Source organism: Rhagoletis zephyria, unplaced genomic scaffold (assembly GCF_001687245.7).
Source record: "Rhagoletis zephyria isolate East Lansing unplaced genomic scaffold, Rhagoletis_zephyria_1.1 Rzeph_scaffold_03060, whole genome shotgun sequence".
NCBI lineage: Eukaryota > Metazoa > Arthropoda > Insecta > Diptera > Tephritidae > Rhagoletis > Rhagoletis zephyria.
This window is the reverse complement of record NW_016160144.1, coordinates 35,257-61,987: the sequence shown is the minus strand read 5'-3', so window position 1 is coordinate 61,987 and position 26,731 is coordinate 35,257. Positions and strand designations below refer to the sequence as shown.

At 42.2% G+C, this 26,731-nt stretch overlaps 2 protein-coding genes across 4 annotated transcripts in view; both read right to left on the bottom strand.

The window, feature by feature from the left end:
* Positions 1-10,859: 10,859 nt before the first annotated feature.
* The window catches only part of LOC108368305 (uncharacterized), a 20,046-nt gene continuing 4,174 nt past the window's right edge, over positions 10,860-26,731 (bottom strand). The window contains exons 2-3 of one of the 3 annotated variants that reach the window (XM_017623146.1): positions 18,858-19,082; positions 10,860-11,877 (exon numbers count right to left, since the gene is read on the bottom strand). In XM_017623146.1, coding sequence (XP_017478635.1) covers positions 11,281-11,865 — 585 coding nt within the window. In that variant the 5' untranslated portion in view covers positions 11,866-11,877; positions 18,858-19,082 and the 3' untranslated portion in view covers positions 10,860-11,280. Of the gene's footprint in view, positions 11,878-17,843; positions 18,768-18,857; positions 19,192-26,731 lie in introns of those variants that run through there. The other 2 variants (XM_017623144.1, XM_017623145.1) reach the window with 2 other exon arrangements.
* LOC108368306 (uncharacterized) lies at positions 13,050-17,346 on the bottom strand. The gene is made up of 2 exons (XM_017623148.1): positions 13,186-17,346; positions 13,050-13,061 (listed from the first exon to the last, which is right to left on the bottom strand). Exons 1-2 carry the CDS (start codon positions 17,344-17,346, stop codon positions 13,050-13,052), a joined length of 4,173 nt encoding a protein of 1,390 aa, XP_017478637.1.

Genomic DNA, 26,731 nt, shown 5'->3' with positions numbered 1-26,731 from the left:
TGCTGCGCGCCGCTTATAAATAGGATGACCAAACAGGAGTTTTTGCAACTCANAGAGACAATATTCAAGAAAAAAAAGAATCTGATTGTCTAATTAGAATGAACGCGTAATCAAAACAAAACGAAAAGTAGTGGTAAATAACGAGATTACTACGATTCATAGTGGACAATTTTATATGCTAAAGAATAATGGAAGTTTAAAAAAAAAAGNTAATTAGAATGAACGCGTAATCAAAACAAAACGAAAAGTAGTGGTAAATATCGAGATTACTACTATTCATAGTGGACAATTTCATATGCTAAAGAATAATGGAAGTTTAAAAAAAAAAAAAGAAAAAGTTCCCGAAGTATGAAACTTAACGAATTGCGAGATGGGTGCCGAAAAATGAAATTGCCAACAGGTGGCACAAAGAAAGATTTGATTCGTCGTCTCGAAGACAATGATGTGATGAAACTTACGATAGTGCGAACGACGACTCAACCCAATTAAAGCAACGCATATGGATTTTAGAAAAATCGCTCGCCGAGTTGGAAACGCGTCGGGAAGTAAACGAAACCTTACCGGTCGCGCAAAATTTTAACCCTACACGAGTTTCGTTGCCGGTACACGCGAATGTGTATACAGCGAACCCGTATGTATCAATACCGTGTTCTAATGCAATTAGTAGCATCACAAATTCCAGTTTATACTACTACTGAAATTTCAAATATGCCTCATCGTGGTGGCGGATTGAATTCGTAATATGCCCCCAACGTTCCATGTTCTACGAGTCAGCCTACGTCTTGGCCTGAACCCGTATAATCGAATCCACAACAAATGTATCACACATCAACATTTTTGCCAAGTTCAACTATACCTCAGCAAACGTAGAATACACCAACGACTTGGTCCGTGCCGGTAACATCACAACCACCATACGCTACATCAACAAAGTATATTCCAACAGGTAACATACCAAGTGCGCCACACTACGCAGGTAATTATCAAAATAATTCACCAGTTTTTGTAACGCCGCAGTTCCAAAATCCATATGGTAATGTTCGAGAGGTCATAACACTACTCCCTGAATTTAATCTGTCGGACAGCAAGACGTTAAATCCGCAACAGTTTGTTAAACATACCGAAATGCTGCGCGCCGCTTATAAATAGGATGACCAAACAGGAGTTTTTGCAACTCTGAAGAAATTACGTGGTTATGCAAAATATTGGGTAGATTCCAAAGAAATTTTTCTGTTTTGCAACAATTTGTATCAAAATTTTTAAACGAATTCGCCTGTGCTGAAAATATCGCAGATATACTTATCCAGATGTCACAAACTAAACGACAACAAAGTGAAAGTCCCCGCGAATATTATCNAAAAAAAAGAAAAAGTTCCCGAAGTATGAAACTTAACGAATTGCGAGATGGGTGCCGAAAAATGAAATTGCCAACAGGTGGCACAAAGAAAGATTTGATTCGTCGTCTCGAAGACAATGATGTGATGAAACTTACGATAGTGCGAACGACGACTCAACCCAATTAAAGCAACGCATATGGATTTTAGAAAAATCGCTCGCCGAGTTGGAAACGCGTCGGGAAGTAAACGAAACCTTACCGGTCGCGCAAAATTTTAACCCTACACGAGTTTCGTTGCCGGTACACGCGAATGTGTATACAGCGAACCCGTATGTATCAATACCGTGTTCTAATGGTTTACAAATGCAATTAGTAGCATCACAAATTCCAGTTTATACTACTACTGAAATTTCAAATATGCCTCATCGTGGTGGCGGATTGAATTCGTAATATGCCCCCAACGTTCCATGTTCTACGAGTCAGCCTACGTCTTGGCCTGAACCCGTATAATCGAATCCACAACAAATGTATCACACATCAACATTTTTGCCAAGTTCAACTATACCTCAGCAAACGTAGAATACACCAACGACTTGGTCCGTGCCGGTAACATCACAACCACCATACGCTACATCAACAAAGTATATTCCAACAGGTAACATACCAAGTGCGCCACACTACGCAGGTAATTATCAAAATAATTCACCAGTTTTTGTAACGCCGCAGTTCCAAAATCCATATGGTAATGTTCGAGAGGTCATAACACTACTCCCTGAATTTAATCTGTCGGACAGCAAGACGTTAAATCCGCAACAGTTTGTTAAACATACCGAAATGCTGCGCGCCGCTTATAAATAGGATGACCAAACAGGAGTTTTTGCAACTCTGAAGAAATTACGTGGTTATGCAAAATATTGGGTAGATTCCAAAGAAATTTTTCTGTTTTGCAACAATTTGTATCAAAATTTTTAAACGAATTCGCCTGTGCTGAAAATATCGCAGATATACTTATCCAGATGTCACAAACTAAACGACAACAAAGTGAAAGTCCCCGCGAATATTATCATAAAATTTTATCTTTGGGTACCCGAGGGGGAATACCAGATATATATAATAAACGGTATAAACGAGCCCGATTTAAAAAAGAAAATTTCGAATGATTATTTATTTTGTAACGAACTTTTATGTGACATAAATAATTATCTCACCTATAACGAAATACGAAACGTTAACTTGTATACGCGAAATACGAATGCTTTGCAAACGAATCGAGAAGATAAATCTAAAAACAGCAAACCGGTAGACGGGAAATCCGTCAAATGCTTTAATTGCTTAAAATTAGGTCACTACTCCTCAAATTGTCCTGAGCCCCAACGCAAAGAAAGATGCTCAATATGTAATCGTACAACACACAAAACTATAGTGTCCTAATAAAAAAAAACTGATCCCAAAAAATAACGAGACTATTCGTAAAATCGATGATCGCGATACAAGTAAAAGTGCGACAAAAGATGTTAAAATCAACAATCGGTCAACGCGTTCTTTTGTTGATCCCGGGAGTGCTCGTACTCTCATCCGAAAGACATTTGCAGAAGGGATAGGTAACCTGAAAGAATACTTCGTGAAGCTGAACGGTTTCGCTGTGGGCGAATACTTATGCACGTCCAAGCTAAACGGTACTTTGTGTATCGATGGACATGAATTCGACATTGACTTATTAATAGTAGATGATGATGAAATAGCAGAAAATGCATTGCTAGGTAGGGGAATCCTATGCCGCGATGGCAAACGTCTGATTATTGAGAGCGATAAATGTCATATTAAAGAGCAGCCTAATATTATAAATGGGTCCTCTTCCGAGAACGGAAATTTAAGAATGTTTTTAACAAAACATCGACAGATTTTCGCCGAAAATGTTTCCGAGTGAGGTAAATGCGGAATAAGCAGGATGCAAATACAACTGACGACAGACGTCCCAATCCGCATGAAGCCTTATCGAATTGCTTTCTCCAGACGTCAAATTGTGTCCAATATCGTATCAGAATTACTCAGAAACGATATAATTCGTCACTCGGACTCGCCTTATGCCTCACCAATCGTTTTGGTCGAGAAGAAGAATGGAGAACACCGTCTCTGCGTTGACTACCGTAGTCTTAACAAAATAACTATTAAGAATCCGTATCCTATGCCAATAATGGAAGAGCAGTTTGCTCAGCTCGCCGGATATAAATACTTCACTACGTTGGACCTCCGAATGGGGTACCACCAAATAGAAATCGACGAAAAATCAAAGCTGTATACCGCATTTGTTACGACCGATGGTCATTATGAATACAATCGTATGCCATTTGGGCTTATCAACGCCCCCGCTATTTTCCAAGACGTCATGAACAAAGTTGCATCGAAAATGGATCCAGGCGAAGTTTTGGTATATCTTGATGACGTCATCATACCAAGAAAAACCATCGACGACGGTGTAAAAAGACTTGAAAAACTCCTACGACTACTACAATACAGCAAACTGACACTTCGTTTATCCAAATTTAAGTTTTTGGCTGAGGAATTGGTGTACCTAGGCCACAATATAAATGAACACGAGATCACACGTGCTGATCCAAATGTTGCTGCTATAAAGAATTTTCCGCCTCCTACAACAATAACTGAAGTACGACGTTTTCTGGGATTGACTGGGTTCTTCCGAAAATTTGTTCAGGATTATCACTCATCAGTAAACCAATAACCACTCTGCTACCAAAACAAGAAACAAATCTCACTTGGGGTACCGAGCAACAGCAATCGTTTGAACAGCTTAAAGATATTCTCTGTAACAGCCCCGTTCTTGCGTTATACGATCGTTTCGCAGAACACGAAGTGCATACTGATGCAAGCAGCGTTGGTATTGCTGCAGTCTACGAACGGCGAAACTTGGCAAGCAATATTTTATTATAGTCGTCATTGTACAGATACCGAAAAAAACTATCACAGCTATGAGCTCGAGACTCTGGCAGCCGTCAAAACTCTAGAGCGTTTTAGAATCTATCTCCTTGGTAAACATTTTCGTTTAATAACAGACTGTTCTGCAATTGCCCACGTTAAAGCGAATAAAGAGCTGAAATAGCAAGGTGGTGGTTAAAATTACTAGAATTTGATTTTGAAGCAATACATCGTCAGGAAAGCCGTCTTNGTCATTGTACAGATACCGAAAAAAACTATCACAGCTATGAGCTCGAGACTCTGGCAGCCGTCGAAACTCTAGAGCGTTTTAGAATCTATCTCCTTGGTAAACATTTTCGTTTAATAACAGACTGTTCTGCAATTGCCCACGTTAAAGCGAATAAAGAGCTGAAATAGCAAGGTGGTGGTTAAAATTACTAGAATTTGATTTTGAAGCAATACATCGTCAGGAAAGCCCACATCGACGCACTGAGCCGTTCACCGAATGAACCAGCGCACATCGTCAAACCTGCAGGGCATGTAATGCATGTAACAGCGAAAACCGAGGATTGGTTATTTACGTTGTAACTGCAGGATGAGTCTTTACGCGAAATAATTGCCGTGCTGAAGGACGAGAAAAAGTCTCCGAAAGAAAAACAGATCAAGACCGTTTATCAATTGAAAAATTATCGTCTATATCGCCGAACGAATGGGGAAGGGGAGCCATTGTTTGTCGTTCCCAAAGCCGTTGGATGGAGAGTCGTTCAACTTTGTCATGATGATGCGGGACACTTTGCAATCGAGAAATCAATTGAGCGCGTACTAGAGGTGTCAGACTATCGATAGTCACACCATCGATAGTTTTGATAGTTTTCCGAAAAACTATCAATATTCACGATAGTCTCGAAAAAAACAAAACTATCGATAGCACTATCGATAGCGCTAAATCAGTTAGGTTGCTTTGGTTTTACACGATCATAGTGAAATAAATATTTTCTTATAAAAGTTATAATCATTCAAAGTAACTGCTTAGCCAAAATACTTCTCTTTTTAGAAAGTTCAAAAACAAACACAAGTTATACAAACAAAACAGGATTTACGATTAACATATGTATGTATTTTGGCCTAAATGCGTGCATATTTGATTATGACGTCGGCATCACACTAAAAAACAAAATTTTTAATTCAAATTAAAAAATTCAAGTATTAAATACAATAGATCGATAGTCCTACTAAACTATCGATATTTTTGATAGTATCAGAAGAAACTATCAATGAGTATTGATAGTCTAAACAAATTGAAACTATCGATACTATCGATAGTGCCATCGATAATTTGACAACTCTAGCGCGTACAACGAAATTTCTGGTTCCCGAGCATACGTAAATATATAAAAGACTGCATAGCAGCATGCATTGAATGTTGCTACTATAAGGCCCATGGAGGCAAAACCGAAGGTCGTCTTCATTAGGATAGCGTTGAGTCAGTGCCCTTCAAGCTGATTCATATTGACCATCTTAGACCATTTATAAAAAGCAAGAGAGGAAATTGCTATGTTTTAGCTATTTCCGATGCGTTCTCCAAATTCTTAACAGCAAAAGCCGTACGTAACACTAAAACCACTCCAGTACTTAATGTTTTAAATGAGATGTCAAGCTATATCGGCCTGCTAACAACAATTGTCAGTGACAGAGGTACCCCGTTTACATCGAAACAGTTCGAAGAATACTGCGACAAACAAAGTATACAACATATCAAGACAGCAGTCCGGACCCCTCGTGAAAATCCTAAAGATTGGATCTTACACTAAGAGATCTGCAATGGGCCATCAACTCCCAGAAAAATTCAACATCGGGATTTTCTCCCAATGAGCTTGTATTCGATTTTAAGCTCCGTGACGTCACTAAAAATCGACTTTTAGCTGCTCTACATACTGGTGAAAACGATCCAGAGAATTCAGTCACCATTGCCGAAAACGTGAAGAAGCAGTCAAAAATATAGCCGCCGAAAGAGAAAAAGGGAAGCAGCGATTTGATAAACGTCACAGTAGCCCAACAATCTATAAAGAAGGTGACCTCGTTGTTATCGAGAATGAGCCGACATCTACTGGCGAATCTCGAAAGCTTGAGCCAAAATACCGAGGTCCTTACGCTTTTACCAAAGTATTAGGGAAGGACAGATATCAAATAGAAGACATCCCTGGTATGCAGATCACATCTAAAAGATAAAGTTCCACATTCTCCTCAGACAAACTTAAGCCATCATGCCGTTGTTGCCCTGACCTAGATGATTTCGAAGTCGAAAACGATTCTGGCCAGGAAAGGCCGAGCTGTCAGGTGTAGACTCCGAGTTATGTTTTATTTTAAGTACTCTGTACCTTTTAGTTCAACCATTCCACTGTAAAATGGCATTAAAAAGAAGAAGAATGAGTTCAAAAATAGCGGCAGTTGAAGCTTTACTGGAAGTGAGACAGGTCGAAAATCTTGCTCGACTATTCATTGAATATCACTAAAATCAATTAATTAAAAGCAAAACCGGCAAATAAGTGTTTTATTTTGGAATTTGTGTCACCAGTAGGGGACAATACATTCAAACCTCGACTTGTATGAATGNGCATTGTTCAACTTTGCGTTCAACTCAGCGCAGGGTTGCACGAAAAAAAATTGAATGTNAAAAGATAAAGTTCCACATTCTCCTCAGACAAACTTAAGCCATCATGCCGTTGTTGCCCTGACCTAGATGATTTCGAAGTCGAAAACGATTCTGGCCAGGAAAGGCCGAGCTGTCAGGTGTAGACTCCGAGTTATGTTTTATTTTAAGTACTCTGTACCTTTTAGTTCAACCATTCCACTGTAAAATGGCATTAAAAAGAAGAAGAATGACTTCAAAAAGAGCGGCAGTTGAAGCTTTACTGGAGGTGAGACAGGTCGAAAATCTTGCTCGACTATTCATTGAATATCACTAAAATCAATTAATTAAAAGCAAAGCCGGCAAATAAGTGTTTTATTTTGGAATTTGTGTCACCAGTAGGGGACAATACATTCAAACCTCGACTTGTATGAATGAAATGAAGTAACATTGCGGTATCACTGACGAGTTGGAGAATAAAAGTGTTTTTGCATTGTTCAACTTTGCGTTCAACATTTGCGTTCAACTCAGCGCAGGGTTGCACGAAAAAAAATTGAATGGCTAAAAATATCAAAATATGAAAAAATATCAAAATATTCGCCATAAAAAGGTGTTTGCATTGTTCAACTTTGCATTCAACTTTTGGTTGAATGGCCTTTCAACTAATCGCTTTCAACAAAGTTGGTCGCCAGCCAACATTTAGCCATTTAACTTTTTTCGTGCAACCCTGCGTTGAGTTGAACGCAAAGTTGAATAATGCAAACACTGCTTTAGATTTCGCCAAACAGCGCGTTGTTGGTGAATGAAACTGTCAATTGCTGCTTTCCCGTACTACACTATTTTCAGTTGTAAATGTGAAAACGTTACTTGTCACGGTGAAATAATAATATGTTTTAATAATAATATGTTTTAATGGATAATATGTTACTTTTATTAGAAGTTAAAAATAATTAAATAAAGAGAACTATTTANCCAAACAGCGCGTTGTTGGTGAATGAAACTGTCAATTGCTGCTTTCCCGTACTACACTATTTTCAGTTGTAAATGTGAAAACGTTACTTGTCACGGTGAAATAATAATATGTTTTAATAGTAATATGTTTTAATGGATAATATGTTACTTTTATTAGAAGTTAAAAATAATTAAATAAAGAGAACTATTTATTTTACTTGTTTTAATATGTATAAATGAAGGGCGGAATGTAGCTCTTATTTTTTAAATTTTACGTACGGCTCGTTAATTTTCATTCCTCATTGTGACTACATCTCGGAATATCTCATTGAATCTGACGCCTCCATCGTCTCTGCAGAGGATTTTAGCATAGAGAGCGACATAGACCAGTTCTACGAGGACGCGGTCGAGTATATAGCTGGCTATATTAACCGCAAGCTTCATTTAACTGGTGTNATTTTACTTGTTTTAATATGTATAAATGAAGGGCGGAATGTAGCTCTTATTTTTTAAATTTTACGTACGGCTCGTTAATTTTCATTCCTCATTGTGACTACATCTCGGAATATCTCATTGAATCTGACGCCTCCATCGTCTCTGCAGAGGATTTTAGCATAGAGAGCGACATAGACCAGTTCTACGAGGACGCGGTCGAGTATATAGCTGGCTATATTAACCGCAAGCTTCATTTAACTGGTGTGGAGTCCACGGACAATACGTTCACTTGGGTTGATGAATTGTCGAAAGGCGGTTTAATAAAGCTTAGTTCTGCGTTTGCGAAGAAGTTATTGTTCTTAGAAACCATTTTTATAAAATTTAATGGGGTGGAAATTTGTTGCGGTCCAAATTATATGCAAGAAATGCTTACCGCATCAAAAAATGTCAATCCTTAAAGTGATATAAATACACCATTTTTAATTGAGGGATTCACAANTATCCGCAAGCTTCATTTAACTGGTGTGGAGTCCACGGACAATACGTTCAGTTGGGTTGATGAATTGTCGAAAGGCGTTTTAATAAAGCTTAGTTCTGCGTTTGCGAAGAAGTTATTGTTCTTAGAAACCATTTTTATAAAATTTAATGGGGTGTAAATTTGTTGCGGTCCAAATTAAATGCAAGAAATGCTTACCGCATCAAAAAATGTCAATCCTTAAAGTGATATAAATACACCATTTTTAATTGAGGGATTCACAGCGGTGTCGTAGGTGTCGTATTGTTATATGTCGTAAACTTTAACAATACGACACTTACGACGCCGTTGTGAATACCCCAAATGTTTGTAACCCTATTCATTGAATTTAAACAGTTAAACAAAAGTATTTCTTATAGGGAAATCCACTGATAGCGAGAACTTTTAATAAGTATATATTCGAAATCAGTATTGGAAATAGTATCCAGTATAGTATCCGTTTTCTACTACCCTCAAATGCAGGACCGCAATTGGCATGCAGAAAAGTAAGGTTATGTAAGTGACATAACCTTATATTTATTTCACCATGAAGAATAGTCCCCTTTCAGACACGTCAAGTCTTGAAAGCAATTTTTTTCGCATTCTCTTTTGTGTTTTCTCTTTGCTTCCACACGCGTAAACTTTAATTGAATTCAAGTCCTTGGTTCTTTAAATGGGAAGCAACGAAAATATCAAAAGAGGCAAGAAAACTTGAAACGAATTGACGGTACGGAGGTATCCACGATTGAGAGAATACAAAGGTTGCGCCGATCTCGGACCGCTATTCCTCTCTTAACGAATTTGACAGAATCGTTGTTTGCATGACGTCACACTGGTGCAACTTGTTTACGTTTTTCCTTGCAAAATTTTTTCTTCTTCTTCCATTCTTGATCACGTTTTGGCATTTCTCTCTCGCAATTGCACCAGTGTGACGTCACACAAAAGTTATTCTCAAAAATCCTCTCTGATCGGCGCAATCTTGTATTCTATCATTCTTGGGAGGTATCTGTACTCTTCCCCTCTCTTATCACCACCTTCGCCTGCGAACGAGCAGACTTGAAAGCAAGACTTGACGTGTCTGAAAGGGGACATAGTCAAAACGAAATGAGGGATGGTCATTTGTAAATGAGAATAGTCACTTACAAAGGAGAATGTTCACTTGCAAATGAGAAAGCGTTATTTGAAATTTTTAATTGAAAAAAGAGTAATCAATTGTAAATGAAAAAGTGTCAAATGAAAATGCGAAATCGACATTTGGTAATGAGAATAGCCAAACTTTCAGGTTTTGCAAGATTTGCGGCACCTCTTTTGGTAGGGTCTGGCCGAAACACTCGGAAAAGCTTGCGGCTACTCTTTTGATAATTTTACAAAACCATGTTCATAGCCTTGGTTTTATATTAGTTTACAGAATCTTAAAATGAGTTCGATACGAGTAAGTATCGAGTACTTCTCTACGATACATTTGTAGCATCGATACTTTTCATCGATATTTTTAAAGAGTACGGCATAGCTGGGCAGCGGTTGTCCGGCGGGCGACTGCGCGGCGTATTCGCATATACATACACGCTCTGCTTAGGAAGACAGCAAAAGCTTCATTCAACCCCAGTAGAAATCGGTTGTATGCATTCATGAAGTATGCATGCTGTATCAGTGAAAAAGTGTGAACAATTCATGAGCGGCCATGAATTTCCAGAAATAAAGTCAAATTATGGCGAATTATATGTGAATAACTCATTGAGAGGGCAGACCAGTATGTTTGCATGTATGTATTTATAAAAAAAAATATTTATTGGTTCAAAAATGGTGGGAGGTACTGTGGCCAATAGTAAAGTTCGTTTACCACGTCTGCACGGTTGTAAGCCATGTAGAGTCCGCAAAATGCTCCGGAAGCAGTGTCCGGAGGATGCATCAGACTAGGCCGAGCATAATTGAACTGCTACCAAATTATAAGTTTTATTACATGGCAGTTGAGAAGTGCATGTACATAAAATTCAATAATTTAATGAAGGAAATTTTTGGACATGCAGCAGTACATAGCATGTGAATAATTGATCGCTTGGTCCCTTCGCACTCACCTTGATCACATACACACTTTCCGTTGGAAGGAAAAACTTTGGGTTCGATTTTGAATGTTTACAAAAGTATCCGCAGTTTATTTATAAGCCGTACAATTCGGCGCAATTTATTATTAGGCTTTCACACGATATAAAGGTTGAGTTTAGAGGTATATATGTATATGTATATACACAAGAGTTTGCTTATTTGACAAGATAAAAGATTTGCACGATATGAACTGTAGAAAGGGCGCGTGCGCGTTGTCCGACTTGAGTAGCTGAACTAACTTTGGCATAATTTGGCACGATGATGGTAGGCGGCCGTGCGCGCTCGGTAATTATTTTCGGAGTTGACGTAGGTCAACTGCCAAACTGCTGCGGCCAAGGATTGCGCGCACGGCCGTCGGATTGCGCTTTAAGCGGCGGCTTAAACATCCTCCCCGCCCTGCAGGAATGCGCTGCTTAGGGTCTCCTGCAGTTCTTTCAGCGCGCGGATCGCGTTGCCCAGGGCGCGGTTAGTGGTGCGGCCCTGGTAGCTGGCCGTTTGCAGGCCTTGGGGGGTGCGAGCGATCGTCCTTTGGGCGGTCTTTTTGCGCGGTGGTTGCGGCGCCTGCCTTCCGCGGTTGTGCGTATTCTTCTGCGCCTTCCTCTTCGGCGGTGCGCGCCGCTTTACGCTCGTTGGGGCCTTTGTGGCCGCTGCGGGCCGGTTGGCCTTCTGCTTCCGTTGGCCAGTGCGCGCGGGCCTGTTAGCTGCCACATGCAGCAGCGTATGGTGCGCTAAGCCGCAAACCTTGCAGCTGCCTGGAGAATCGCACTCGCCGGTTGTGTGGGTGAGCGCAAGGCAGTTGACACAATACCCTTGCGCCCGGGATACTGCCAATCGCTGCGGTGGCTTCATGGCCTTAAAGGCCGGGCACGTCCTGAGCGCGTGGTACTTGTGGCAGAGCCGACATTGGAGGCAGTTCTCCGTCTCTGCCGTTGGAGCCAGGGGGCATGCCTTCCGCGATGCCATGGTGTCTTCAATCTGGAAGTAGAAGCAAAGGCAGAGAAACGAGGAGTACTTGGGTACAATATTTAAACGGGAAGTTAAGACCCTTAATATACAAAAGGAAAAGATGTATAGAATTATTTATTGTGCTTTTGGAAGGAAGCACAGTTTGACAAGTGGCCGCGTGATAACTCCATTTTGTGTACGGACTTCCACAACACGTATGTGGTTATCAGGGCCATGGCGAACGTTTTCGATTCGTCCCAATCGCCACTCGGTGGGGGGGAGTGAATCTTCTTTGATCACGACGATGTCGCCTGGCTGAGGATCGCGTTGTGGGGTTTTCCACTTGTATCTCTTCTGAAGATCTTTGAGGTAATCTTCTTTCCAGCGGCGACTAAATTGGTGGTGAAGTGCTTTGACTTTCTCCCACCGGTTTAGTAGAGAGAGGTCTTCCGCATTAGGCTCGGGAATGGCCAATAGCGGTGCACCTCGAAGGAAGTGACCCGGAGTAAGTGCTGTCATATCAGCTGGGTCTTGAGAAAGTGCGGATAGAGGCCTCGAGTTGAGGACTGCTTCAATTCGCACCAGAAGCGTCGTGAATTCTTCGAAAGTGAACTTGTGGGTTGCAGCGGTTTTCTTTAAATGGATTTTAAAGCTTTTCACTGCAGATTCCCACAAGCCGCCCATGTGGGGGGCGCTGGGTGGTATATATTGCCAGTTGATGCCTTGAGGGGCATATTTTTTGACAATGTCTGCGGAACATTCGTTAAGGAATTTAACGAAGTCGCGTTCTGTTGCGCGCTGGGCGCCAATGAACGTTTTTCCATTGTCGCTCATCATTTTTGAGGGAAAACCTCGTCTGCCAACGAAGCGGGCGAATGCTGCTCGAAAAGCCTCGGTTGTAAGATCCGAGCATAGCTCGAGATGCACTGCCTTTGTGGAAAAACAGACAAAAACTGCAACGTATCCCTTGATAAGGGTTGTAGATCTTAGCACCGATGCTTTAATTTGGAATGGCCCAGCAAAATCTACTCCCGTTGTGGAAAATGGGAGTGAGAAACTGCAGCGCTCAGGGGGTAGAGCGGCCATTATTTGGGTGCGTGTTTGTTGCTTGTAAAGCGTGCACACTTTGCATTGAAAGATGAATTTTTTAATTAGAGGTTTCAGCTTTGGTACGTAGTACTCTTGCCTTACCATTTGGAGCATTAATCGTGTTTCTGCGTGAAGAAGCAGCGAGTGTAAAAACTCCAAATATAGCTGGCAGAACCTCGATTCGGTAGGGAGAATTATTGGGTGCCTTTCATTATAGCTTAATGTGGAATGTGCTAATCGGCCATTAACCCGTAAAAGTCCGTCTTTGTCCAACGAAGGATTGAGAACAATAAGAGGACTTTTTTTGTTAAGTGGCTTTTTATCTTGCAAAGCGCTTTTTTCGCTCGGAAAATGGCGTGATTGCGCTGCGTTGATAAGATGAATTTTTGCATATTGAAATTCGTTATGTGTCAGATGTGGATAGGTGATTGTGGCTACCCCCTTTGATTTGTTGCGGGCATTGCTCACGAAGCGGAACATGTACGCAGTCACGCGGAGTGCTCGAGAGAAAGAAGAAAAGCGATCAAGAAAATCGACCTCTTCTTCGAGCGCGTGATATGCCTCCACCTTGCGCTTTTCTGGTGGAGATGCACTGCATGCCTTTGACCTTGGCCATGCATCCATGTGGCAAGAGAGCCATGTTGGTCCGTGCCACCAGAGTGGGGAATTCGCCAAATCCTGCGGTTTGCACCCACGGGTGCCGAGGTCGGCTGGATTATCTTGGCTGGAAACATGGCGCCATGCACCGGTTGGAAGATATTCCCGGATTTGAGAGGTACGATTGGATACATACGTCTTCCATGTACATGGTGGCTTTTCAAGCCAAGCTAGCACAATCTCTGAATCTGACCATAAGAATATGTTGCACGATTCCAATTTGAGCTGTTTTCGAACAGTTGCGACCAGTTTTGCGAGTAAGACTGCACCACACAGCTCCAGGCGTGGCAAGCTTACCGTCTTCAATGGTGCGACTTTGCTTTTTGCAACCAAGAGAGTGGAATATCTTTGGTTGCTAGCATCTGCGCGGATGTAAATCGCAGCGCAATATGCTTTTTCCGAGGCATCGCAAAACCCGTGGATTTGGGTATCTTGCCCCGGAGTGAAATTAACCCATCGAGGGATTTCGATGTGGCAGATAGCTGGCAGATTTTCTGCGAACTGTTGCCATTTTGCTAAAGATATAGGTTTGGCACATTCGTCCCAATCAACGCCATCTAGCCAAAGTTCTTGAAGAAGAATCTTAGCTTGAATCATCACTGGCGATAGCCATCCTGCCGGGTCAAAAAGTTTTGCGACAGAAGATAAAATTTGTCGCTTTGTGACGGCATTCGATGTCGATGCAGGCAGAATGGTGTATGAAAATTTATCTGTGAGTGCGTTCCATTGTATACCAAGAGTTTTGGTTGTGGAAGCGCTCTCAAATTTCAAAAAGTTGGAGTCGAGAAGATCCTCTTTTGGAAATTTTTCTAAAATGGCCGGATGATTGGCCGTTAGTTTCTTGAGTATGAAACCAGCTGACTTAAGCGCTTTGATCACTTGAAAAAGTGATTCAGTGGCGTTGTCAATATCATGACTTCCGGATAGGATGTCATCCACATACGTTTCGGTTTTAAGTATTGTGGCAGCCAAGGGAAATGTCGCTATCGTATCATCTGCTAATTGATGCAGGGTACGGATAGCGAGGTATGGTGCACAATTAACCCCGAACGTTACGGTTTTAAGATTATAATCGGTGACAGGAGAGTCAGCCGATGTGCGAAATAAGATTCGCTGAAAATCTTTATCGTCCTCATGGATGAGTATTTGACGATACATTTTTTCAATGTCGCCATTGAACACGAATCTGTGCATTCGCCACTGCAGAATGAGCAGCATGAGATCTGGCTGGAGTGTGGGACCAGTGTGCAACACGTCATTCAGGGATTTTCCTGAACCAGATGTTTTTGAGGCGTTGAATACCACGCGAACTTTGGTGGTTACCTTATCTGGTTTGACGACCGCATGGTGTGGCAAGTAGAATGAGAAGTATTTGCCATTAGCTACTATCTCACATGGCTTCGTGTGCTCCATATGACCGAGGTCGAGATATTCTTGCAACACATTGTTGTACATTGTGCCTAAGTCTCCTTTTTTCTGAAGCGATCGCTCCATACTGAAAAACTGCTGAAGTGCAGCAGACCGAGAGTGGCCCAGAGACAGCTTTTTTGGAAATTCTTCCTTGAATGGAAGTCGCACAATGTATCGACCGTTTGGGGCACGAGTCGTTGTTGTTGCATATATATGCTCACAAGCCTGATCTTCAGGGGAAATTTGTGGAGGTTGTGGAATCTCCTCCTCTTCCCAAAACTTTCGAAGCTGAGAGCTGAGAGTTGCATTCGAGCACTCTTCTACTTGTGTCGAGAATGACACCACATTTTCGGTTATTGGACCACTGAGAATCCAGCCAAATATTGTTTTTTGCGCAAGTATAGTGTCGCAAATATTTTGTATACCTTCCAGCAGGATTTGTGGAAGTATATCGCTGCCGATTACCATGTCAGTTTGAGCTGGTATGTGACAGCTTGGGTCAGCAAGTTCAAGGATCTTGAATTGCTGCCAGTTTTCACGGCTAATGGTGAATGTAGGCATGTGCCTCGTGAGCTGAGGTAACACGATAGCCTGTGTGTTTATCCGTTGCATGGTTTTTGGTGCTACCAATGTGAGTGGACAAAGCTTTGAGGAGCTTTGTACTACATGTCCACCCATGCCGGAAATTTCGAACTTGGAATGTTCGAATGGTAGTTTCAACCGTTTTTGAACTTTCGAGGAAATGAAAGTTCTTTGTGAGCCTTGATCAATCAGGGCTCTAAGTTGAAACAATTCACCCTCGTGTTCAACTGCGACTATGGCAGTTGGAAGGAGAATTTTGCTATCATTGTCGGTGTGCAATGATTGTATTTGTGCTTGTTTGGAACAGCACGGTTGCTCGCTGGAATCGGAGCTTGACTGCGCTTGTCGAGCGGGAGGTGTCGACTGGGCAGTAGTGTGTTGTGCGGCGGTTTCATTCGCTCGCGCACTGGAGTGTCGAGATTGTGGTTTGGGATTCATGTGCAGCAGGGAGTGATGCCGTTGTTGGCAATGTGTACATGACCACTTGCTCGGACACTCATTAGTGCTATGGGTATTACCAAGGCAGTTTTTGCACAGCTTGGTTTGGTTTGCGAATTGTACTCGGTTCGGTACCGAAATTCGCTTAAATTGTGGGCAGACTCTAATGGGATGAGGGGACTTGCAGTAAGAGCAAGTTGGTTCCCTCTTAGGTTCTGCCACAAAGGTTTGAGTCCTGTTAAAGGACCTGTTTTGCGCAGCATTTTGATGAGCGACTGGTTTTTGTTTATTTTGGCTTGGATGAAGCCGGTTAAGTCTTTCGACTACTTCGTATCTTGAAGTAAGAAAATCGTCCATTTGTGACCATGAGGGTAAATCTCTTCGAGAAGAGAGAGATTGTTCCCAAAGTGACAGTGTGGTTTCGGGCAATTTGGATGAGCAAATGTACACCAATATGGGATCCCAACTGTCTGTCTGGACGTCTTGGGAATTAAGAACTGACAGACAGTTGTTAATTGATGTTTGCAGCCTTTGAAGTTGCTCGCTATTCTCGGATTGAATAGTCGGCAAAGTCATCAAAATTTTAATTTGGTTGTCAACCAAGATACGTTTGTTTTCGTATCGTGACCGTAAAGCTTCCCAGGCCAGCTCGAAGTTATCATCGCTGAGCGGGTATTGCTTGACGATGGAACCGGCTTTTCCTTGAGTTTTGTACCGGAGGTGATACAGTTTTTGAGCACGGGAGAGCTTCGGGTGGTTGATGTACACCGCTGTGAACATGTCACGAAAAGCGGGCCATTCTTCGTAACCACCGTAAAATGTCTCCGTGTCACAAGGTGGGACTTGAAGAAAAACGTTTGCCTCTGCCGAGGTGTGTTCCACGCGGGGTGGTGGACTCGGTGCGGCGATTGCTTTAATCAACGACAGTTGATCGGCAATTTTAGCTTTGGTCACCTCATATAATTCAAGGCAAGTGAAGTACTTGCCTTCTACCGAACTCTTAAAGTTTTCGGGTAGGCTGTCATCTGGCTTTGAAAAAACCAAATCATAGGCGGACTGAAGCCGTGCCCAACAATCATCTAGTGATTTGTCTTTTATCATAAGATATGATTCAGTGTGGTCTTGGATCGGTGCATCACTGAATCTTGCACAGTATCTCATGATACTGTCACTTTCCGCTATAAACTTTTGAGCGGATGGGTCAAAAGTTTTAGGTTTCGGGCGCGGTGAGGGTTCCCTCTTACCACCGGTGGCTTCTTGCGAAGCAGTTTTTGACCTTGTCTCGATTTCAGACATTTTTGGTGGACTGTGTCCAAGTGGCATTTTTAATGCTGTGGAAGGTCACACGTATAAAAATTGAGAGAAAAATTTATCAAATTTTACTGAGTACCACCCAGATAACGTTCGCAAAAATTAGAAAAATATATGTCAAACGAGTAAAAATTGCACTTTGTGCCACAGAAAATCAGGAAAAGAATTTTAAGATTTTGTGGCGGTGTTTGTGTTTTTTGTTTCTTGCAAATTACGTGAAATTATATTTGCTTTAATTTTTGGTTCAGCACTTTTTATTACGTGGAAAACGGAGCGTCCCAATTAAATCCGCGGAATTTGGATTTGAAAAATTTCAGTACGAGAAAAAAAAATCACAAACACTTTTCACTTTTATATACGTGGTGAAATATACGTATGTATAAATATTTAATGTGATATAACTAATTATGTAAATACTGAAAAAGTAATGGTTATTTATCACTATCTAGACCAATGCAATTCGGGAGCTTTCCCTACTGGGTTGCATGTATCTGATATCTTGAACTCACTTCTTATCGCGTTATGGATAATATTCGTGTGACAATATTCTTTGTTAGCACGTATGTACAAAAGTGCAGAATATGTAGAATGTAAAAATGTACGTACGTATGTATGTACAAATATTTACGTATGAAGCCGAGTATATGGCTAAGCTATGCTTTGTCACAGCAGTGGTGAGTTAAGAAACGAAAACAACAGAGAATTTGTTTTGATTATAGTGCGTATGTATGTATGTGTGCGGGAATGCACAAGTGGATATAATAATACGTAAAGAGCCGCTCACCGCTGAGAGAGCGGGCTTTGATTTACGTTCTCTTAGCTTGGTGAGTGCAGCAGAGAAAAGCAAGATTGAAATAAATTAAAATAAGCTAGAGTGCGCTTGGTACGTGTGGACTGTATTGTTCGATAAATAGCAGCGACTCTCTTAGCTATTATACGAATAGTTGCAGAAAATGCAACTGGTAAAAATGTTTCTATGTGCTAACGTATGTACATATGATATATGGGAAATAGTGCACTTATGTTTTTCGGCAATTTGTTTAGCCAAGTTCAACGAACTATGCGACCAACGGCAAAAATTGGTAAGCAGAGGAAAGTATGTGATTTTAATGTGCTAATATTTTGTTCTTGCACAGTGGGACACAGTAGGCATATAAACTGCAACGGAATTTATTTTGGGGTATATATCAGAATTTGTATATATGTACATATATATATATATATATATAAGATTGGCGGTAAGTGGAGATATACCGCTTTCCGGAAAACGGAATGTTTCTACCAAAATTCAATAGCGGCAAATTGCCGATGTGAGATTTTTGGGCGGCAAGAAAATATCCGCAATTTTAGTGAAACCGTTTTTGGCGAGAATAAATACGCCTTTTATGAATATATATATATATATATGTATGTATATACGTATGTATGCCCGTTGGCAGTTTATTAGAAATAATATAACTTTTAAGAATATGAAAGTTATATTTATTTCAATTTTTAAGGAAATTAAAAATTTGCCGACTTACTACTTTCCTTGATTTATGTAGCGATGAATGTATGTAAGTCCTTTTTGCGCCGGGGTCTTCTTGTGCTGGTGTTGTTGTTACCGCTTATGTTTATGACGGCTGCTGATGATGTTGATGGCTTCTGGTGCTATTGATAGCTGCTGATGCTGGACGGTTTTTTTTTTTTTGCGATATGTATGTATGTAGACAATAAGCATACAATATGTGCACTCTTTTCAACACTGTCTGTTTTTTTTCAAAAAATATTAAGTTTTGGAGGGTTTTGTTTTATTTCGTTTTGTTTATATGTATGTACATATGAAAATTAAGCCGATTTGTTTAGTTCAAAAAGGCGTAGGAGATTATTTCAATTTTTTATTTTTTTTTCACAGTTTTTTTTTTTTTGAGCAAATAAGGGCAAATTTTCTTTAAATTTTTATTTATTTTTGTCCACTTTAAGTTTTCGAATGTACGTGCACTTTTTTAACACTATTGTTTGTTGTTTATTTAAATTTCAAAAATTTATAATTTTTGTCTTTTTTGTTTTTGTATATGTACGTGCACTTTCACCACTTAGTTTATAGTTTTTGGCGTCGTATAAACGAACGAGCGAGTGGAATTTAATTTGTTAGATTTAGTTAAATTTTTTTTCTTTAGGAGCTGGGCCACGGTTGGCTGCGAAGGACCATGAATATTTTGGTCGCTTGGTCCCTTCGCACTTACTTGGTACACACGCACTGATTTCCGTTTAAAGGAAACACTTGGGTTTGAATTTTAAAAGGTTTACAATATTCAGTTTTATTTACAAGCTTTTCAAAAGTTATAAAGCTTAGCGCAAATTTCTTTTTATTTTGATCGAACACATATATAAACCTAGCGTTGGCTTATTTAAACTTATTTGCACAATCCTTTAGAAGGGGCGCGTGCGCGATGTCCGACGTTAATAGCTGAACTAACTTTGGCATAATTTGGCACGATGATGGTAGGCGGCCGTGCGCGCTCGGTAATTATTTTCGGAGTTGACGTAGGTCAACTGCCAAACTGCTGCGGCCAAGGATTGCGCTTTAAGCGGCGGCTTAAACAGCATGCATTTAGGCGCCTGGTGTTAGCAGTCGCGTCTAAACAGTATACGAACGTACTTTGATGGTGTTTTTAAGTACAATTTTCTAAAAATTTTACCGCTATATATCATGACAAAATGTTTGTAATATTTTCAGTCTTGTACAAAAATTTTAGCGCATGTGCTGTGCGATAATGTTTTCGGCACTAACATGGCTTTTACATGATATGGATTTGCATATGTAAATGCTACCGTTTTGTTTGTACTTGTCTATATTAAAATGTATCAGAGAAATAGAATTTACATATTGTGGCGAATACTGCGGCAACGCGAAGCGAACCACGAGAAATAGGCCGAATGTTCGAGGAATGAAGTAGAATGTTCCACAAAGAGAACATTGCGAACAGCGAGAGAAAGAGAATGAGCGATTAACTTCAGAACGTTCTAGAATTTTTATGAGTGCGAGCGCAGGTATATAAGAGCCACCACACAGCGGAGTGAGTTTGTTACAAGTCAGCACGCTACAAGTACAGTGAGTTGCGAATAAGCAAGCTATAACTTTAAATGTGTTCAGAAGTTTTGTAAAGCGTTGTAATTGCTTTAACGAGTATTGTAAAGTGCTTTTACGGTATTAGCGAGTATTGTAAATTGTTTGTTGTACAATAAAGTCAATTGTACTACAATTTGGTCATCGTTAGCATTTATTTAACAATCCAGCTATACGAGCCGCACGACATTTCTGAAATCCCTCACGGTTTCGAGGTTAATCGTAACAATTGGTGTCAAAAGTGGGATTGTTAAATAAATCCCGAAGGATAAACTTTTGAAAATGCCAAAAATGCAGGACCCAAAGATTGAGGAGCTGAAACAGGAGTTGGAAAAGCGTAATTTGGCCACCTCCGGAAGAAAAGTGGAATTGTTATCCCGGTTTTGGGAGGCTATGGAAGCTGAAGGCATCGACGTGCACAAATACGACTTCCAGGGTAAACCCGACGATGCATCCGCAAAGGACGAACAGAAGGATGAGGCTGCTTGTTCGTCGAAGGATGTGCAGCAGACATCCGGGAAGGTTGAAGAACGGCAAAAGGCTCTTAGTTCACCAACAGCTATGAACATGAACATGTTATTGGCTGCCATGTCACAGATGTCATCACAGCTGTCGTCACAGATGCAAGCGTTGGGGACACGTATATCTTCAGATGTATCAGCGCAGGTGTCATCCCGGTTAGAAACTCAGCTACAGGCACAGGAGGCACACATATCATCACAGCTGGAAAAAATTACACAAATACAGGACAAACGTGAAGAGAGACAGGAGAAAGTCGAAGCAAAGGTAGAAGAATTGGATGGTCGTCTCCGAGATATGCAGTTGAATCGTCCAGCTACTTCGACAAGCGCGCCCAAGGTAAAGACTCCATCATTTGACGGCACGATTCCTTTCCAGGTCTTTAAGCTCAAGTTCGAAAAAACTGCTGCAGCAAATCATTGGCGCATGGACGATAAATCCGCTGCGCTATTCGTTGGATTGAAAGTACCTGCTGCAAAAAGCTTGCAGACTATTCCCGACTGTTACGATGCGTTGATGAGTGCTGTGGAGAGACGTTACGGTAGCGAACACAGGAGACAGATTCACCAAATGGATCTGGAGAGCCGCTGCCAAAAGGCCAACGAGACTCTACGAGAATTCGCCTCAGAGATCAATAGGTTGGCTCATTTGGCTATTGGAAACGTACCTGGTGAACACCTCGAAAGGGTAAAGATCCAGAGGTTCATCGACGGAATGCGGGACATGTATACCAAGTGAGAGACGTACGCGAATCCAAAGCCAACATTTGCTGAAACCGTATCGTATGCTCAGACGCGTGAAACGGCGGCGCTCCTAAGTGGACCAGCCTACAAAGCATATCGTGTAGAAGTGGAAACACCGGTAGACACAAATGAAATGCTGAAGAAGATTAGCCAACTGCTGGGTGAGAAAATTAATGGCTGTGGCAAATGTTTTAAATGTTGAAAGCTAGGCCACTTCGCCCACGATTGCAGCGCAAGTTCCAGTGGGCTCAAAGGACGCAAACGCAGAGCTGAAGGATACGAAATCAGTCGTTAAACTAAAACGAGCCAGCAGGAAGGGCCGCGTGCGAAGTGGAAGGGCCCATAATCTCCGTCTCACAAATTGGCCGGAATGCGAGCAACCTCACTTTTGGTGGATGTGTGAATGGGCAGCAGCGAGTGCTAACATTGGATACTGGAGCGTCACATTCCATTATTTGACCTGATGTGGCTACTTTTTATGTGAAGCCACTACCTGGAGCAAAGCTGCAGACTGCAACTGGTGAGCGAACCCAAGTGTTAGGAGAAGTACTATGCGAGCTAATAATCAACGGGTTGGCCTCGTACACGAAGTTTATTGTAGCAGACATTGTGGATGAAGTCATCATCGGCGCAGATTTCCTACGTGGGCAAGGCATGAAGATTGACCTCCAGGGAATGATCCTAACCTATGGGGACAGGAAAGTGCCACTTGGGGTTGGTTACGACAGCCAGTACTGCATCAGACGGGTAGTCTTATCGGAAGTGTCGAAGATTCCACCAGAAACGGAAGCGGTTAGTTGGGAGGAGGTTGGCAGTGATGGAGACGGAGTGGTTTCGTCAGGAGAAGGAAGCGGTTCATCGATACAGGCGTGACGGTTCCGCCGTCTCAGTGAAGAAGAGGTCGCAACAAGGAAGTGGTCATGGCAAGCCAGGCAGTGTTTCCGGCAGGAGGAAAGCCGCTAAACCACGTTGCAATGGTGATACGCCGGTGGCCGGAAATGGAAGCGGCTTTGGAAGCTTTGAAGCGTCCCGGAAAAGGTGGCCGGCAAAGGCGAGCAGTTAAGCCGGAAGTTAAGGATGAGGCTATACATGTCGGGTCAATGAGGTTGACGCCGGCGAAAGAGCGAGATGCGGAAACACTGGGCAAGTTTCAGCGTGAGGAACCGAATTTAGCAAGATGTTCTAAAGGAAGGCCAACGAGACTCTACGAGAATTCGCCTCAGAGATCAATAGGTTGGCTCATTTGGCTATTGGAAACGTACCTGGTGAACACCTCGAAAGGGTAAAGATCCAGAGGTTCATCGACGGAATGCGGGACATGTATACCAAGTGAGAGACGTACGCGAATCCAAAGCCAACATTTGCTGAAACCGTATCGTATGCTCAGACGCGTGAAACGGCGGCGCTCCTAAGTGGACCAGCCTACAAAGCATATCGTGTAGAAGTGGAAACACCGGTAGACACAAATGAAATGCTGAAGAAGATTAGCCAACTGCTGGGTGAGAAAATTAATGGCTGTGGCAAATGTTTTAAATGTTGAAAGCTAGGCCACTTCGCCCACGATTGCAGCGCAAGTTCCAGTGGGCTCAAAGGACGCAAACGCAGAGCTGAAGGATACGAAATCAGTCGTTAAACTAAAACGAGCCAGCAGGAAGGGCCGCGTGCGAAGTGGAAGGGCCCATAATCTCCGTCTCACAAATTGGCCGGAATGCGAGCAACCTCACTTTTGGTGGATGTGTGAATGGGCAGCAGCGAGTGCTAACATTGGATACTGGAGCGTCACATTCCATTATTTGACCTGATGTGGCTACTTTTTATGTGAAGCCACTACCTGGAGCAAAGCTGCAGACTGCAACTGGTGAGCGAACCCAAGTGTTAGGAGAAGTACTATGCGAGCTAATAATCAACGGGTTGGCCTCGTACACGAAGTTTATTGTAGCAGACATTGTGGATGAAGTCATCATCGGCGCAGATTTCCTACGTGGGCAAGGCATGAAGATTGACCTCCAGGGAATGATCCTAACCTATGGGGACAGGAAAGTGCCACTTGGGGTTGGTTACGACAGCCAGTACTGCATCAGACGGGTAGTCTTATCGGAAGTGTCGAAGATTCCACCAGAAACGGAAGCGGTTAGTTGGGAGGAGGTTGGCAGTGATGGAGACGGAGTGGTTTCGTCAGGAGAAGGAAGCGGTTCATCGATACAGGCGTGACGGTTCCGCCGTCTCAGTGAAGAAGAGGTCGCAACAAGGAAGTGGTCATGGCAAGCCAGGCAGTGTTTCCGGCAGGAGGAAAGCCGCTAAACCACGTTGCAATGGTGATACGCCGGTGGCCGGAAATGGAAGCGGCTTTGGAAGCTTTGAAGCGTCCCGGAAAAGGTGGCCGGCAAAGGCGAGCAGTTAAGCCGGAAGTTAAGGATGAGGCTATACATGTCGGGTCAATGAGGTTGACGCCGGCGAAAGAGCGAGATGCGGAAACACTGGGCAAGTTTCAGCGTGAGGAACCGAATTTAGCAAGATGTTCTAAAGGCAGTGCAGCACGAAGGCAGGAGCCTGGGTGTGATGGACAGAGAATTCCGCACAGATCTGGCAAAAAGGGTGCCCACGAGTAGAGACATGGTCTGCTCCCCACCAGTGGCCGGCAGAAACACGACCATGTGAGATGGTGCACCACCGGAGATAAGCTGGAAGCAATGTCCAGTAACGCATCGAGCCGAGAGGAGATACAGGAAGGCGATTTGGTGTTGTTGCACATGCCGCACCCGAAGAAAAGTTTAACCTCCGAACAACATCGTAACTGGAAAGGTCCATATAGGACAACGGCTGAAGGACGCATTGCGTCAAATCCAGACAGCTGGGAGAACCAAGATGAAAGACTAGCAACGTTTGGAGCAGCAAGTGTGTCTGATCGAGACGATCAGACTTAGGTTGAGGGCAGTGTGGCGAATACTACGGCAACGCGAAGCGAACCACGAGAAGTAGGCAGAATGTTCGAGGAATGAAGTAGAATGTTCCACAAAGAGAAAAGTCAAGTTGGATGAACACTGCGAACAGCGAGAGAAAGAGAATGAGCGATGAACTTCAGAACGTTCTAGAATTTCTATGAGTGCGAGCGCAGGTATATAAGAGCCACCACACAGCGGAGTGAGTTTGTTACAAGTCAGCACGCTACAAGTACAGTGAGTTGCGAATAAGCAAGCTGTAAGCTTAAATGTGTTAACAAGTTTTTTAAAGCGTTGTAATTGCTTTAACGAGTATTGTAAAGTCCTTTTACGGTAATAGCGAGTATTGTAAATTGTTTGTTGTATAATAAAGTTAATTGTACTACGATTTGGTCATCGTGAGCATTTATTTAACAAACCAGCGATACGAGCCGTATAATATTTGGGAAATTCCTCAAGGGTTCGAGGATAATCGTAACAATATGGAAATATATGTATATCGTGTTAGATTGCTTTGTTACTGTTCAATTAATGCATTATTAGTTCTTTACAAGCACCAACTATGTGTATTTTTGTATGCCTTAATACTGGTGTTTTTGAATGTTTGAAGCAGCTATAGTACAAGTGTATGATTAGAGTATGCATACGCTCTGAGAAACCACACGTGTTAAATAGAAATGAAAGTGCATTTATACTGGCACGCATACATAGCAGCAAGTTCATGCCACCAAAATCGATGTCGTATGCATAAGATTTATACTGGGACTGCACGACTTGTTCGCACGCACACAGTGACATCAATTGCACGCACACTACAAAAACGCTCGGCCGAAGCTGCCCTTCTGGAGTACGGGCACCAAGTACATGACGGTATCGGAACAACACTACCTGCAAGTAGGAATGCAAGGCGAATTTATATAAGGTGGTGTTACTAGATCAGCTGAATTTGTGTATGCGTTTCGCCTCGTGGCTTCTTATGTCAAATTGAAATATTTTGTTTGCATTTCCACACACACTCTTACAGATTTTGACAGTTCACGCCGCAAAAGCAAAAACAAAATACTTGTAAATTTTTGTTTTTGTACTGCTGCTATCACGTTATATTAATTCGCCTTGTAGGAATGCAAAAAACACATCGATGCATTGAAAACATCGATGTCGGCTTTTTGGTGTATCGAATAATACCGATGTTTTGAACCGATATACATCGACATATCGATGTATTTATTTTCGATGCATTGACTTTTTGTGCAATGTACGCTGTACCAAGGCGAATTTATACAAGGTGGTGTTAACAGAGCCAAAACAAAAATCAAAAAAGGTACAAATTCGCCAGTTTAATGTACGGTTATTTCAAAGCAAAATTTTAATCTCCTGATGGACTGGAGGATGGTTCCGTGCGCAGAAGTGGAAAAATTTTGACTGCCATTCACCTGGGAGTGGCCAGAAGCGATTATTGCGCGTACAATTCAAATCGCAGCTCACAACGTCCGGATATTTATATCCACGTATCCTCTGGGTAGCAACCGAACCCTCGCTTGGGAGCGAGCTAAAGTGAGAAGGCGTCAAACTTCGCGTGCGCTGAGTTTGGGTCCCGCCACGTTAAAACCCCGCCCAATAAAAAAGAACAAACTGTCTCGGAAAAGGGGGTCTTTTCTGATGACGACCACGGCAAACGTATAAAGGGCTATGATTTAAGGATATGCACCTGGAATATCCGGACCCTTAATGGGGAAGGTGTGTCTGTCCGGCTGGTTTATGTCCTCGGGAAGACCAAGGCTGACTTCACCGCCATCCAAGAAATGCGATGGACGGGGCAAGGAAAAGTAAGCGTGAAGCCTTGCGACGTTCACTACAGTTGCCACGTAAAGCAGCGCAAATTCGGTGTTGGATTCGTTGTAGGAGAGAGACTCCGTCGCCGAGTACTGGCTTTCACCCCGGAGGACGAACGTCTAGCCACAATCCGCATCAAAGCTAGATTCTTCAACATCTCGCTCATCTGCGCCCATGCCCCGACGGAAGAGAAGGATGAGGCGTCCAAGGATCTCTTCTATGAGCGCTTGGAACGTACATATGAGCGCTGCCCC

What these genes read in the sequence shown, in the direction of transcription:
- LOC108368306 (XM_017623148.1), bottom strand. Translation starts at nt 17,346, where the DNA reads ATGCCACTTGGACACAGTCCACCAAAAATGTCTGAAATCGAGACAAGG.